Below are 16,220 nucleotides of genomic sequence, written 5' to 3' on the forward strand. Positions count from 1 at the left end.
CCTACCAAGCTTCCTTGATAATCGCACAATGCTTCCGTTGAAAAAGCATAGCTAGAAGCATTTATAGTATTACTGAATCACTACTGGTGCTTTGATCTATGCTATTTATAATTCAAAGTTTCAATAGATCAAATTCAGTTGAATACAACCGTGAAAAATACTAAGTTCCTATAACTATTATAAATTTGAAATTGAGACTTACTTTATGGTCATGTAATTCTAGGTTACGTATTCGGATCGAGAAGACATTCGAAGAAAATTGATGAGCAGAAGTGTCCACTCTTTCGCTAGCCTTCCCCTTGTCAAATGCGTTTATCAGAAGCTGCCTGCGACTTATCGTGACTCCAGCAACGGGAGCTCTAAGTTGTTATAGGAAAATCCTTGAAATTGGTGTAGCTGTAGGAAAAGACTGCTTACAGCGAACAATATTTTTCGGGGAATTAGAACGACTCGACTCTTGAGGCTTCTAGTATAGAAAATTCGAGCAACTAAGCGTGAAATAGGCATTGCACGTCGTTGTTAAACAAACACATGTCGATTATAGATGGGGCATATTCGTATAGCATTACTTTATACAGACAGGTTGCGGGTCTTACTCTGCATCACGCAGCCAATCTGAGACCGAATACAGCTCTAGTCATAAGGTAATATCAATTAATTTATTTACGTGCATACAGTTTCAGTTTCTTCTGTAGTATTAAGCAGTTGTCACAGAACAAATCGTATATTCGCACGAGTTTATTTTGAAAGTTTTTTTTTATGCGGAAAAGCTTAAGTCAGTTTTTTGTCGATTTCCAGTTTTGCGTAGTGATGCTCTTAAAAATTTGATAAAGTATTTTGAAAAACTACGTAAGAAACTCCAAGAGTTGACTAAATGGATAGCTAGCATAAACAAGTATAAGGCTTTCTCCTCGGAAGAACTTTGGCAAATTTTTTATTTAAATTTTAGACCTTTTTTACGGAAACAAAGGAATGGCATAATATGGCAACAGCATGGGATGTTTGCAGTAGACTTCCACGGGCTTACTGGAGAACCAGAAGGAAATTGCAATAGAACAATAAAAGGTAACTCTAATGAAATAAAGAAAATAGTGCAATAAGCTGATTTAACAACCGCAAGGGGTTCAGCTTCGGAACCCAAACTAAGGTCAGACTTAATAAACGCTCTAGTTAAGTTTCCAAAAGGTAAGCGAGTGGAGTTAAACAAGGTCCTCCGTGTAAACAATTTGATCACACTTGACGTGTAGTATATGCGGTTGGTCGTGTAATGCGGCGTAATATTTGTGTGTACACAAGGCAGACCATATATCCTGATATTTATTAATGGACAGTTTGAGCGGCTACAGCCGCTTGCTTTCTTGATGTAAAAAAATTAAATAATAATTTACTTATAATAATAGCAATTTATTGATTTAATTTATTATTTCAGTCCGTCAATACGGCGACGAAAGTCTGTCTTACTACAGTAGTAGCATAATCGGAAAGGGCAAGACAACTTATGCATAGACTCCTGGTTCCATCCAATTATGCTGGTTATCTTTTTAAACAGCTGTTTTTCGCCCGAACTTGCACGCCTCCCTTACCACGTTTTTTGTTTCATTGCGGAAAAAACCAGAGCCACGACAACACTTACAACAGCACCGTTGTTCGCATCAATGGAATAACCGTCAGGGCATTCGTAACAAAAGATCATGCGTAATAAAAAAAATTGCGAATAACATTACATTTAACGTTTTCGATCCATAATGATGAAATGGTTAGGAGTGTATCTAATGTTCAAACGGGAAGGATCGAAACAAATCTCAAGTGGAGCGAAGGACGACGAAAGATTCGGTATTTTGCATTATCCTTTCTTTTTCCCAGTTTCTGAGCATACTCTTCGCGTTTGCTCAAGAAGTCCGCCGGCAAGTAATGAAAGCTGCTCGGATGCAGCAGTCAGTAACTCTGAGACAAATCAAGACGCCTGTCGGAGTGCGTCATACAAAGTAGGAAAGCACGCTTCTACATTATCAAGCAATAGGTGTCTTCCTGATATTTGCTTAAGGTGTTTTTCTGCAAATAGCACGTCTGCTAAGGCTAGCAATAAAACTTTAGAAAAATAGTGGAATTAGCTGCCTCACAAGTTGCTCATTACAAGAATGTGGAGAGGTTTACATCACGAACTCCACCTACTTTTACAGAACTTTTTAATGCCTCACAGCCGTTTCCCAGCCCATTCTCTTGTAGCCGATATCGAAATTTTATGTTTGAAACAATACGATTACACACATGGTGTCTATATTTTGTTTTGTGGCGACGAAAACTTGCCCGCCGATGACTGAATTGAGCGCTACGCCCAAATATAGCTCTCAATTGACTTTACAGTGAAAATGTGCGACGTGAGAATGCCAGCAGCATTTCACCACATCTACAATTGCGTCTTATGTTAATACCTGCAATACAGTCTTAAGGCATCCAGCTAGTTTTCGCAATAATTAAATCTTTTCATAGATCTACGTTATTATCATCAATAATATGACTATGTCGTTCAGTATGAAATTTAGCATACATTGATCTATTTTTTTGATGATATTATAACGGCGGATCATTTCGCGACACTTTTTTTAATCGGAGGTGCATTTGTGTTTTTTGAAAGCTGAGGCCATTCACTTGAATATGGTCATTCAGACTTCTAGTATGCCGATCGTAGTGAGCCTTAAAAAATAAAAAAAGAAATCGAGTAATTTGGGAGTATGGGTTCCAATCTGGAACTACAGCAGCAAATACAACTTGTCATATAAATCTTATATTTTGATGAAGGTTCTGCCACTGGAAATGCCTTGATGTGATTTGCGCTAGTGACAACTAGTGATATAACGAAGTATATCTTTATTTGCAGATTAGACCAAAGGTGCCCATCGACTCCGTCCGATAGTCCGATAATTAACTTTTAGGTAATATTGGAATGCTTCTTCTTTTGTCTTTATCCACAAACCGTTAGTGTATGGGTCGTTTTATGCAAATTTGTACATTGTTGAGGTGATGTTGAAGGATGAATTTAAAAACTTGTGAAGGTTCGTAGCTAGAAGTTGTTGTGAAGATTAAAATTAGTTTCATGGATGAGGAATCGGCCTTTCTCTATGCCAAACTTGCTAAGACTTCTCGTTAATGAACCGAATATGTATATATATAAAAATCTATATAATCAGCTCTTTAGCTGTCCATACAGATAGTATATCTGACACTGAACTAAAAATTGTTATTTACAAAAGGTTTCCATACCAAAGTTGCCACAAAGTGTGAAGTTTACTTACGGCAACTAAGTATTGCACTAATCTATGATTGATATAATTTGTGATACAAAAATTTGATAATAACATTAGGATACTGTTTGAAATTGTTGCAAACGCGTTCTTTATTAAATAGGGTTGAGCTTTAATTAACAGTAAATACATATAAAGTACGAATAGATATGTCGTGTAGAACACGCGTTGGTAATAACCAATACGGGAGTCATTAGAGTTCGAGATCTGCAACTGTTCGGCTTAGGTTTCGCCTAAGACTAACTAACATGATAAAGTTAGGGTCTCGAAGAACGAAGGCACTCAGTTATGTTCTAGTGGTATCAAATGATATATTTGTCTTCTTTTTCGCTACCGTATAGGTCATATTTACAAAGCTGAAGCTACGCGGACTAAAAGACACAACTCTCACACACCTTGAATCATAGGTTGCTCCAACATCAGCTAATTATCCGACCCCTTTCCTTTTAGTACTTTCTCATTTGCAAAGGCCATCTTGACGATGGCTGCAGTTACGGGGTCTCATCTCTATTTGTAGTTTCCGCTCATTGACACATCGCTTTGCTTAATACGCCTAGAACGGCCTTAGGGCTATCTCTCAAAATACCATTTGACGTCATGCCTCTAACGTAGCACCCGTATATATATATATATACGTAAATATATAGACATGTTTTCAGTTCCAAGTTCTACAGAAAGCCTGCGCGCTGTTCGTTTTACCTATTACTTAATAGAAAATTCAGCTGATACAGGTTCTCTACCCTAAGCAAACTACGGTTTGCCAACAGTGCCGTTAATGCGATGTAAGCCGCGAAAATCTGTTAAAGCAGCCGATATACCTCTGACGCCAAGAGTTGTTGGGATGGTCAGCGAAAGCCTGTGATCGCTCTAAGCAGATTGGAAGCATGTCGATAGAGGGTTTTTCGCCAATGAGAGTATGGTTGACTCTTGTATAGCTAACGCTGTTGCCGTCAACTAAGTTCTTCGTATTTTGAAGAGCAACAGCATGGAGAGGCAATAACCATTCAGAAGGCAAACAAAACACCTGTAAATGCCAAATCTACCTGTTTAGATAAAATCTGACCTCATGGAAAGGCTTAGCTTGTTTGCCAAGATATTAGCCGTTACTCCGTACAATTGATTTATTTGCATTAATCATTATATTTATCATGAAAACACGCTGGCACATTTCCATACTGACATGTTGGGTTCAATAAACACAAATGAGTCGACTGTGTTACATTCTTGTCTGTAGCAAAGAAAAACAGTCCTCTAACTTAATTTAGCTGGAATAGGCCCGAAATGCTAATGTGCAGTGTCGAACAAATTTCAGTCACAATCCGTCCTAAGTGTTTTTGCTTAACAAAATCAGATTTGATATCATACTATGCCAGATCGTGACATTTGCATTTGAAGAAATCCGCTCTATTTTACCCACACATCGCTAGTGATTTCGCTCCCTCAATTTAGGCTCCAATTCAATTAAACAGAAAATTCGATTTTTATTCCATGCATCATGTCTCACGAATTTAACACGTGTTCTAGACCAACGCATCATTGTGATCGTAGTTATACTGGACTATTTACGGATACACTTCAACCCTTCAAACAGGAAACAGTTCCTAAATCAACGATTACTACTGAGTATATCTATTTTCAAGCACCTTCTGTACAACACCGATGCTAACCAATATCCAGGTGACCTTAATCATCGTTTCATACAGATTATCGCCATGAAAATCAATTCTTTTTCAAGCACGAGATTGATGTCAGTAAAGATCTAGCAAAGCAATTATCGATAACCAAATTTAATTGTCTCGGTTGAATTTCATCATATAAATAGATATTAGTAAGACGGTTCCCAATCACTTGAAGAGACGATTTCATGAAGTTAAAACGCAATATTTTGAGAAGAATATATAAATATATTCTTCTCAAAATATCCGTTTTTCCATACAGCTATACCACATCTATTTTGCATTAAACATTCAACGTAGTTTGGTACATCTTCAGCATCCAAGTGAATAAACTCATATGTAATCGTCAACATGGTCGCTCGTTGACTAATTTTTGTGGCAATATTCACAGCTGCATCTAGAGGAGACCTCTACGTTATGTGACCGTTAATGTGGCCGAAGTCAATACCACATATGTGAATAGATATCAGCTTATGGGCAAAGAGCACCGATAGGATTATTATATTAGGATAAGAGTCATACATATGATTGTCATTGTTGATCGCGCAGTAAGACAAACCGTATGAATCATTGAATGACAGTATATCGACCCATTTAACAACTGCGACATGAGAATAACTGCACGACTTTTTGTGCTCGACAATCCAAATTCGGATCCGAGTATCTTCTCTTAATTATTGTGTCTATGATAGTAGTGGTAACAGAAAGCTGACACTAGCGTTCTTCTCCCGCTTGTAATGAATTGGTAATGCATCATCCACACTATACATTCAAGACTAGTTTTGTTTACTAGTTTTGATCACCGTCTTATCTCATGGCCTGATTATGCTGTCCTGATAAACAAACCTTGGCCAATAACGCATACCTCGAGTTATAGCAAATTGGCTGAAATGGCTAGTCAATTATAAGGCTCATGGATGCTGCAGCATTTGCTAAGGGTACTCAATTATGTCGCGTCATCCGTTGATAAGCAATGTGCTTTGTTGAGGTACGGCGGTGACTGGCTTGTGACAAGCTGTTCCCCTAATCAACTTGCTCCTGTGCAGTGGAATCAGGAGCATCAGTCTTGTCTGCTGCGTTGTTCGTCCATTCATCGACACGCTTCAAAACTTCCTGCGCCAACGCCCGCGTTCGATCTTCGAGTTGTCCAACCTGCAGGATGGCCTGACACATCTGCATGAGCTTTGACTCTCCGCTAACCATCCTTTCGAGCACTTCGCGACGAGAAGCTACCAGATTATACAGGATACAGAAACCTCTGCAAATGTCAGCGATTGCAACGTTAGCAAATCGTCTTTTAGTGCTTATCTAGTTCAAGATAAGAATTAATTAAATATACCTATTTGAAACATTTACGTGCACCGTATTTACGACGTGACGCATGAAAGTGGTATTTCAGCGTCATCTTTTAACACTTAGTAACATCAAGCACATAGATGGATTCACTAAAAAGAAACATAAGATTTTCTTGGAGTGCCTAAACGATTATTCGCAAACTGCTAGCAAAACCCGAGCTGTTTACCCAATTCTTACTAACCTGTATTGCATCTCAATGTTTTCGCAGAGGCAAGCTGCTCCGATAAGGTCCTCCCAGTCTTTAACCTTGATCATTTTGCTACAGGCCACCTCGCTCGCCGATGTCAGAATGGCCATGGCTCCAGCAGCCGCCATTCTTGTGCCTAAATCATCCTCTCCAAGCAGAAGTGTAAACAACTTCACGCGATCCCCGATCTGTGTCCACCGAAAAGATAAAGTTTAGGTCGGTTCTTATAATATTAATAATAGTATTTAATTATCGTTTTTATCCGCTTGGGGGTTCAAAAAAATTGTATTGTCCACACATCGATCTCTTTCGGCAATCCACGCTTTCATTCCAACTGTGGTGTCACCTGATGGCAACCTCCATTGCCAGAAATCTCTGCAACAGGCTAGGTGCACAAGAAAACCGGTAAATGAAGCTATGCAAGTGTGTAGTAGTACATTTGTCTATTTCAAACATCATCAGACTGATTTAATGAGCGCTTGATAGCGCTGCAAGGGTTGCCGGAGCCTTACAAGGCTATAGCAATGTGTAAAGCTCTGAAGAGGACACTAGATGAGCACTCGCACACGGATTACAAATTTATTTTTGCCTTAGGTGCACTAGCAAGTGGTAATAACGCTGGCAAGCTTTATTAATCACTCGCTTTTTGGAGACGTCTTAGCCTGAAACATTCAATTGGAAGGAAGTGATAAGGCTAATCATTTATATTGTCCTAAAACGTAAAATCGGCTTTTGTAGCCAGCGGAATTCAACTTGTTTTTAAAGATAATTATAATAAAGAAATTATTTTTTAGATTGCCAAAGCCCCATGGGCATAGTTCGGTACTACGTACAAACCACATCTAGCATGCAAACGGTACGCTGTTAGTGCTCTTTATATAATGACATTGAGCGTTCTCTCCGAAATAATCCACTATACGTCCAATGATTCAGCACGTTCTTCGCGATTGTGCTCTTCATTCTCGTTACTTGCCTCAAAACGTTTTTGAACATCATCCAGCATCATTAAATTAAGGAGACATTGCGTAGCTGCTCGTCGGAGATGTTCGTGGTCTTCATAAACGTAGTGCTCGATCGGCGCTATTCCATCCTTGACAATTCGCTTTCGGACCGAGTCGCTGACCGCGGCTAAATTCGTGAGTGCCATTAACGCTTCGAAGTTCTGCAGACCTGTATTGTTGACGGCAAGCAGATCGATTAAAGGCTTGACAGCATCGTACGCGCGCTGGCCAGGAAACGCGATTTCCGGATTGATCGTAATCCCAACCCTGGCGAGTGCCTGAGCGGCGATCATCTGATCCGAACAACAACATAGAACAGAGACACATATTATTATTCATGCCCATTGAATTTAATGGGTAGATCTATTGTGGCTGGGGCAGGGTGTAACTTGATAAATTCAGAAAGAGACAAAAAGGTGGTAATCTGTTAGATTATAACAGTACGGAAATTCCTATTAGGTTTAATCAAGGTGTAACTCAAATATATCGAAACAGGGGTAAGCCTAAGTTCGCTATAAACAGGACTCCCTTGAATACACTAATACGCTAATATATGGTTAAGGCCAGAGAACTGCTTTATATTTAATCTATCAAGGTCACCCTGATATTATTAGTTCAACAACAACATCTGCTAATCTGTTACAGACTACACTTTTAAAGCAAGGTCCTGTTTTGTGAATTACTATAAGTAAATAACAACGTTCACTACAAAAATTTGCCACGACTCAGCCACGAATTTTGAAACATTGAGATAGATGATCATCATTCTTCAAAACTGACCTTTCCATTTTGTGTGTTTTCTTGCGCCAATTGTATTAAACAACGTGCTCCGCCTTGCTGGACCACAATTCCTCGCAGATCTTGCTGTTCACAGATCGCGTTGAAGATACGCGCAATGATCTCTCGTGAGTTCTTTGATTCTGTTGTCGAGAGCGCAACTAAAGCGGTTGTTACGCCAGTTTCAGCTAAAATTCGAACCCGTTTCTCGACGTATTCTTGTGAGTCCATCGGGTGCTCTTCCGGAATATGCTGTTTTGCAAATTTGGCCAATTCTAACAATTCGGGAAGAATTTCCTATACATTTGAGTGGCGAAAGGGATTTATAGTGAATATTAATCGCCGAACCAAAGATTAGATCTACAGGATTTGTTAGCTTAAACTTACATTATATCTTTGTATGTTACAGTCACGTTCCTAATAAAATTATTTGGATGTAGCTCACCTGTTTATCGTAACTATTAGTAACGTTACATAGTGTAGTCACAACGGCATAGAGCACTGTACTCTTCATCTCCTTTGCTAAATCAATCAATGCTTTAATAGCATTTTTGTCATCGATTAGGTCTTCCTTCACATCCGCATCAAGGGTAAGATACGAAAGGCCTTCCGCCGCCCACTTCCTTATATCTCGGTCCTTGCTCGGGTTGACGAGGAACTTTCGACAACAGTCAGCAAATTTGAGGGACGCTCCGTCGGAGAACGGTCTCATCGACGAATCGGTTCCACCAAAACTGCCCAGCTTGCACAGACCGACCAGCGCTCGCACCCTAATATTTTCGTTGGGACTTTTATATAGATTTTTGAGAATTGTCGTTCCCATTGACAGGATCGAGGTGCATTTGTCTTTCTTTGATGCAGCCGCGATAAGAGCTTCCGCAGCTACCCTCTGCTGAATTTCATCGTCAGAGCCCGCCATCGCGATCATCATCTCTACCACGCCTGCCTGTGCCAAGATGCTGTTACCACATTCGAGCGGCCCCAGAAGCAGTGCCGTGATCGTCGCCGTAGCTCGTATCTTCGGCTCAAGCTCTTCGCCGGTCCGAAGTTTGTCATCGATAAAGTCTTTGGCACACTTACGAAACTTGTCTTTCGCAGCGTCGTGGTCCATGCAGTACCAAATTCGGTCAAGACAGACCGAGACTTTTGGCTTCGTCTCGTCAGTGATTTCCATCGACGATTCGTACCTAATTTCCGGCAGCTCGGACGCAACGTCTAGAAGTCTGAACAAGCCGTCGTTTTCGACAAGTTTAAGTGCCCAATCCAGTGCCTGGTAGTCGGCGTTCTTGGTGATCAATTCAAGGATGGCATCTCGTCCGAGGCCCGAAATAACACGAGAATTGACTGTTGTCGTTAAAGTTAGCATCACCTAAAACGAGGAAAGGATACTATTTTACATAAATATGTAAATGTTTCAATTACTATGATGTTGTACACTAGCCAACTTAAGAATCAATAGCATAAAACATTTGACACAAAAATATTAATGAATAAGTATAGAGTTTCTGATGCTTAACTTGGTATAGTAAGCCAAGGTGATTCCTGAGACCAGGGCATATTAATACACGTAATGGCAAGCTACTATCAAATACATACCTATAATAAAAACTAAACCAATAAAACCTTTAAGGTCCTTAATTCCGTTAATACCTCTTTCATCAAGCAATTCAGATTCTAAGCATTTAACAGGTACACCATATCATTAACAGTATTTGGACGCGCCGATTCTGTCTATTCAAGGAGACAGCTTTGCACATACAGAATCAATCTCCTTTGAATATTTCTTGATCATCGCCTTTTCCGCTTTGCCATCCTCCAGCGTCATTCCCGATAATGAATTGATGATTTGCTGCACCATAAATTGGACGGAAACAATAAAAGCGGGATTCTTCGACGTAAACAAATCCAACAAATATGGAAGACCTATAACATGAGTGGGTAAAATAAACACATTGTTAGCGTTATTTTTTGGCGAGCTGAAACGATAATAAATATTATTCATAATTAAGCAATAGTTTTCGAAGATGCTTGAACACGGGCACTGATAAAGGTACAAATATCAAGCAGCGTCCGAATTATTATCCTGATTAACAAGAGTCATTTTTAATATAAAAATGTTTTGATTTAAGTCTGCTGCTACTAGCCCAGTTAAGCACTGCTACTTAAAACGGACGGTGGCTCTCTTCAGTACGAACCAAATCGTATCTTCAAGTTTGAGTTATTTGCGAATGTTTTCATCACCTCCTAGTCTATTGTACAACGTCGAAACGATACGTAGAACTGAGCTATGCCCATATCCGAAGCAAAACGGTCCTTGTCGTTTTTATTGACTTTATAACTTGTCCACTTTATCTAATACGAACATAATTTCGTATGTCACACCTTGACCCAGAAGTGTCCATCTGTTTCGATCAGAGGCACAGCCAACCGATCAAAAAAACATTCACATCACGAACATTGTTACAGATGAAGCACATTTCTGCCGCCCATTATAACGCAGAGCCAGATAATTGCGAGCAACTACAAAATTCAAAGAATTTTGTAGTTGAAGAAAGCGTCATATTCCATAATAATAATAAAGAGCTAATTAAAAATGAGGATTCAAAACTGCAAATCTAGAGCATGCTTGACATATATTACCGTTTGATGCGGTACCTACCAAGCGTCTTGATGATATTCAGGCTCTGATTTACTCCTCGTCTGCAGATTTCACCGAAGATTCGAACAGAGCCGTGATTGAAATCTTCATTCTGGAGCAACTTCATAGCTTGGTACAGCGTATGAGGCCCCTTCAGTGACATAATTATATCAGCGCCGACCCTCTCGCGGGCGACTACAATCAAGTTGTTCACTGCGGTCATTTTCTTCTCAAATGGCGACTCTATCTCTTTGATGATGTTCAGCATTGTTTCAGCCTTTACGATAAGGTGAGAGGGGATATACGCGCATGTAGAAAAAAATAAAAACACACAAATAAGAAATGCACGTTCTTCGCACATTGTGGATATATAATAACATAGTAAAATTAGTTCGTTGTAAACCAACAATGAAATTTAACCGTTTGCTATTATATGGACCAATATTTGATAATGTTTCAGTTATTCAAAGCTTAACATGCTAGATCCTAAAAATAAATTTTTCGTTATAATATATTGAGGTCTCATATATGAATGAATAATCGACAAATTATAGGGTACTTAGTCAAATAGTAGCATAGCAAATGGGTGCTACGCATTTGATAATGTATCTCCGTGACTGCAATAAAAACTATTACTTTTTTAATAGTCTACCTAATAAGAGATTATAATCGATAATCTACCAACCCGACTTTTTGTACTGGAGTGCTCTTTAGCGATATCCTGCAATCGAGCGTTGAGTCTTTCAAGCATTGGCAACACGCATGCGTTCTTCGGCTCTATGTGTAGGGCTTGGCGGGCATCTTTAAAGGCCAAGTCGTACTTTTCTAGGCCTTCCAAAGCCTGCGCACGCCGAAAAAGTGCTTTCACATTTGACGGATCGAATAGCAGAACTGTCGAAGCCTCTTCTATGGCATCTTCAAACCTGTAATAAATGAAACAGGCAAAAAAATGAAAGGGATAATAAATATAAGCGACGATAAATCCATTTACAAAGTTGAGAACACAATACAAGCATGCTACAATCGTCATAGTAATATTATGTAAATGGCGTAAAGTTGCATTACGTAAAATTCATGTCTAGGATAGCTGCGACGATTAGAGTACCTGTTTGAACTGTTCAGGCCAACTCACTTCGAGCGACAGATTTTGCAAGTGCTTCTTTATTCAGAGATTAGCATTATTCTTTAGATTACTGACCTGTTAAGTTTGAGATAGACCATAGCCTTATTGTTGTGCAAGATGGCTTTTTTTTCGCTGTCGCCTTCGTTGGTTATCTTCAGAGCTTCCATATACTTTTCTAACGCTCCTCCATAGTCGGCTTGCCGGAAAAACTGATTGCCTTCGTCTTTTAGTTGATCCACGCTCATCGCTACAATTTCAGCTGAAAAAAGTTTAGTTAAATTAATAAAAAAACATGACTACAACGAAATGAGACTTCAGGCCCTTCGATATATAAGTTGTAATTATGTAGCATATCTATTGTTTGAAGAAAGGTCATCAAATACCCAAAAGAATAAAGTTACCGATAAAGATTTCAACTGGTTACGCCCGGGCTTGGCAACACCAAGTTCAAAATACATGTTTGGCAATACGCCTGTACTTAAGCTATAAAAACATTTGCATATATCCACATAAAACACACAAAGAGCGAATAAATTTGTTGATATGTGATAGCTAATATAATTGCAATGATAGTTAATGTTTGTTTAAAGCCATATGTGGTGTTAAAAAAAGGCATGTGATGTGAAAAACCTGCTCACTTCAATAACCTAACTCTACCTCTTAAAGCAAATTTTATGAGAAAAAGAAAAACTTTTTGAATTCAAACACCACGATAGCAGTAAAACAATATTATGCAAGAAACGCACCTTCTTGTCATAAATATCATTCTCGTAAGACCTAAGCGAGAGTCGGCATTTCGTTATAAACATCTAGTCACACAAAAGTTGCTTTTCTTATTTTTAAATGAATTTAGGCAACTCTTTTATTCACGGCCCTATATATATTATTAAAACAAGGCTTATTTCATGTGAGCCAAATGTTGCGTCCAGCTTCGACAATGGAACTCACTTTCACTAAGACCAATATGCACCACTAATTCTCAGTTCTTCTCTTAAGCATCAGTTTGCATGAAATCAGTTCTTATTTAATCTATAAGCTGATCAAAGAGCTGGCAAACACTAGCCAAGTCTTTTTATATTGTCGCGACTTTCATCATTCTGTTTTCCAAGCAAGTGTGTTACCCACATTCGCTCATTACAGATGTGCTTTTCAGATACCGAGCCTACTGGGTGCGTCTCGCACGATGTTAGTGCTTTGTCCACAAACAAAGGAAGTTTCAAATTCAACCGCACCAATCAATTAACGTAACCCTTAAAGGATTTCCTGGCACTTACCAGTTCGTTACTTGCTGTAAGTCTTTTTTTCTGGAGAGGGTCAGTTTTTAGTGAATCGCGTTTTGAAAAAAACGATGAAAGGTATGCCGTAACCAGTTCCTCGTAGTCTACTACGGGGTTTCGGACCTGCGTTCACAGAGCAACGCCTATTTATAGAATAGAGAGAGGCCCGTGGAGAACCAATGAACACAGGACGGAGATTAGAGAGGAGGAACCAACAGTGTCACTAAAACAAAAAAATTAATAGACGTATACGAAACTGTTAAGCACAACTTGTGAGTATTATCCGATGAATTCGACACGATAAATGAAGATTACTGGTTTTTCGGATGCCGCTGTTTTTTTGCAGAATACTAAAACGCGATAGACAATAGAAATGATCGCTCCAATAAAGCATACCTATACACAATTATATTATACCCATATTTGGTTATACTAATGAACAAAGCTCCATATCAGTAAGACATTGCCTAATGAATGGCTCGAGCAATAAAGAGTGCTTTTATCCTAGTATTTTTATTGTTATTGGGATGACATATTCCATTATAGCAATTGGTTGTAGTTGCTATATATTTTACTTCGTCTGTCGAAACAATGCATAAGAGCGAAACGCTTACGAATTTACCTTCCTCTGAATCAACAACGGCGCACTTCATTGATTGGTGATTCAAAATGAATCCAAAATAAAATATTTGCAATGAATCTATTTTTTCGTTAAATGTATCTAATGCATATTTGGCTTACGGATAGAAAAACTGTACACGTCAAAAGTTATAAATGCACGCATTTATAGCTACTGTGCTGTCGATAGCTTAGCTATTATCGGTTTTTAATTATAACCACATCAAGCTGAACAACAACAACTTTCAAACAAATACATTGTTCAGTGAATTTCATTCCGCAATGAAAAAAAAATTAAAATCGTTTTTTAAGCTGGCTTCTCTGGCTTTGTATGATCAAGCAAAGTAATACACAAGCGTTCATAATCTACTATCCGGATGCTCTCTATCTAACGATGTAGCTTCGCTTATATATGCACAAACTGTTCGATGTACCATTGTAACATTTCTTATACATAAGGACACTTTTACACCGTCCTGAATAACTGCGATCATCGACAGTCACACCGACTTTCGACGACTGTCCACCTTGGTTTATTGTTCAGGTGTACCGCTATCTGGCACTAACGCTCTTCTTTGTTCTTTTTGGTGCTTACAAAAGGCTGTACAGCTATATCTGTATATTGTTTGCCAACACCGTATTTTTCTTGTTTTCTTTGGCTGCAAATACGATCAAGTAAAGTTCCACTTCAATAGTCTTCTTTTCTATACTGTTATTTCATAAAAACATACCAACATCATCCTGTTAACATTAAGCTTCAATTGTGTAAATGTCTACTTTCTCACTAATCGGCTAGTTTCGAGCTCCGATCATTTACTTTCTACATCCAAAGAACAGTGTTCTTCCTCGAATACAATCTTTTATCAGAGCCTGTTGCTAAATTCTGTTTGAACAGACAACCACCGTATATCTAAGTCAACAAGTTCGCTCTGAACACCGAGTGAATGAGAATCCTCTTGCTTTCTCTCCAGGCACATTTCAAGCATGACGACAAAACATTGCCCAGACAGATCAACTTCAAATGGAGCGTGTACATTAGAGAGTAAAGTTAGACAGCGCCAATTAAAACGCTTGCATTTGTTTTCGAAACAGATGCGTGCATGAGGCCTCGATAATGGCTTATTGACAGCTTCTACTCAGCACCGGCGTTGCCGCGGCGTTTCGATTTATTAGACTCATAGCCGTAGCCTACAACAATTAAGGTGTTCAGTCTGGTAAAACTGCAGAGAGCCATTTAGTGTCATACGGTATGTATGTACGAATGAACGTCGGCTATTATAAACGGATGTCATTTGCAGTTAGGTGCCAGGAATGAGCATATGGTGTACGCTAGAGACAAGCATCTGACTCAGTGATACTCCGTGTGACTCGTGATGTAAACAAAACAAACAGACGACAACACCGAGAAGGTGTTCATCAGCATTCACCCACGATAGCGCATTTCGTTTTGATTTGCTAGAGTTGTGATATCTGCATTAGTAACGTGTGTGCCTATAAGACTTAGGGGCGCGTTGGGTGATCTGGATTTGAAGTCAAACGTGGACACGGGTATTTTGTCCTGGGTACCAGGCATTTGAACATACGCTTAATGACAATGACATCGGACGTGAAACACGAGACAGGAGTGCTGATCAAGCGCAACCCGCGATCCGAGAGATTATGTACTCGTCAGACTCGAGAACGTTTTGTATCTTTAGCAATTTGTAAAGAAGATACCGAGGTGAAATCTGTAGTCTAAGTGGCTCGACTTCAATCTCACATTCATTTGTTAAAATTTACATTTTTCTGAATTATAGAATTTTGTTCTGTATACTTTAATTATATGATAGTTAGTATATTACATATAAAAAATTAACGTTTTTCGTGTGTATCACCATTATTTGTCATTTGCTTTCACATGTTTTGTTTATACTGAAGTAATTTGGTCATTTGAAATTGAAATTAAGAGATACCAAAAAGTCGTTTCTTATTTATATTAAATAAAATGAATTACTACAATAGTAGTAAGCGAACTAACATACTAAATGTATTTCTTCGTATATAATTTATTGTAAAGCAGTATATATAATAGCTAATTTACAAAAAAAATCAAGATGAAGCTATGACATTTCGATTATATAACCTGTTTATTCTTATTTTTTTTGAGACAGAAGCTTACCTGATATGTCACGACGGGTAACAGGTTTCCGAATGAACGTTGTGAATGACGACGAAAACAACCGAAATTAAATTTTGAAATAGTCCCGTTGGCCAGTTTTCTTCAAG

At 38.7% G+C, this 16,220-nt stretch overlaps 1 protein-coding gene across 8 annotated transcripts; it reads right to left on the bottom strand.

Moving 5' to 3' along the window:
* Positions 1–4,409: 4,409 nt before the first annotated feature.
* unc-45 (unc-45 myosin chaperone) lies at positions 4,410–15,857 on the bottom strand. Of its 8 annotated transcripts, none has more exons than XM_086988863.1 (11): positions 14,687–15,857; positions 13,335–13,480; positions 12,136–12,319; positions 11,623–11,860; positions 10,959–11,214; positions 10,059–10,222; positions 8,745–9,668; positions 8,303–8,596; positions 7,495–7,815; positions 6,516–6,709; positions 4,410–6,236 (listed from the first exon to the last, which is right to left on the bottom strand). In XM_086988863.1, exons 3-11 carry the CDS (start codon positions 12,303–12,305, stop codon positions 6,002–6,004), a joined length of 2,796 nt encoding a protein of 931 aa, XP_086844989.1. In that variant the 5' UTR covers positions 12,306–12,319; positions 13,335–13,480; positions 14,687–15,857; the 3' UTR covers positions 4,410–6,001. The 8 variants fall into 8 exon arrangements, with proteins under 8 accessions (XP_086844989.1, XP_086844988.1, XP_086844987.1 ...); XM_086988862.1 differs by having other exon boundaries at positions 13,335–13,560; XM_086988861.1 differs by having other exon boundaries at positions 14,390–15,857.
* Positions 15,858–16,220: the final 363 nt, after the last annotated feature.

The sequence above is a fragment of the Varroa destructor genome, unplaced genomic scaffold (genome assembly GCF_002443255.2).
Source record: "Varroa destructor unplaced genomic scaffold, Vdes_3.0 BEIS01000004.1, whole genome shotgun sequence".
NCBI classification, from domain to species: domain Eukaryota; kingdom Metazoa; phylum Arthropoda; class Arachnida; order Mesostigmata; family Varroidae; genus Varroa; species Varroa destructor.

Bases quoted from the DNA above. Each gene is read 5' to 3' on its own strand.
- unc-45 (XM_022801352.2), bottom strand. From the start codon at position 14,411: ATGTATAAGAAATGTTACAATG. The intron at 7,816-8,302 runs GTCAGTTTTGAA...TGTTCGGATCAG, and splicing joins AAAACACACAAAATGGAAAG to ATGATCGCCGCTCAGGCACT. The intron at 6,237-6,515 runs GTTAGTAAGAAT...TGACATTTGCAG, and splicing joins AACATTGAGATGCAATACAG to AGGTTTCTGTATCCTGTATA.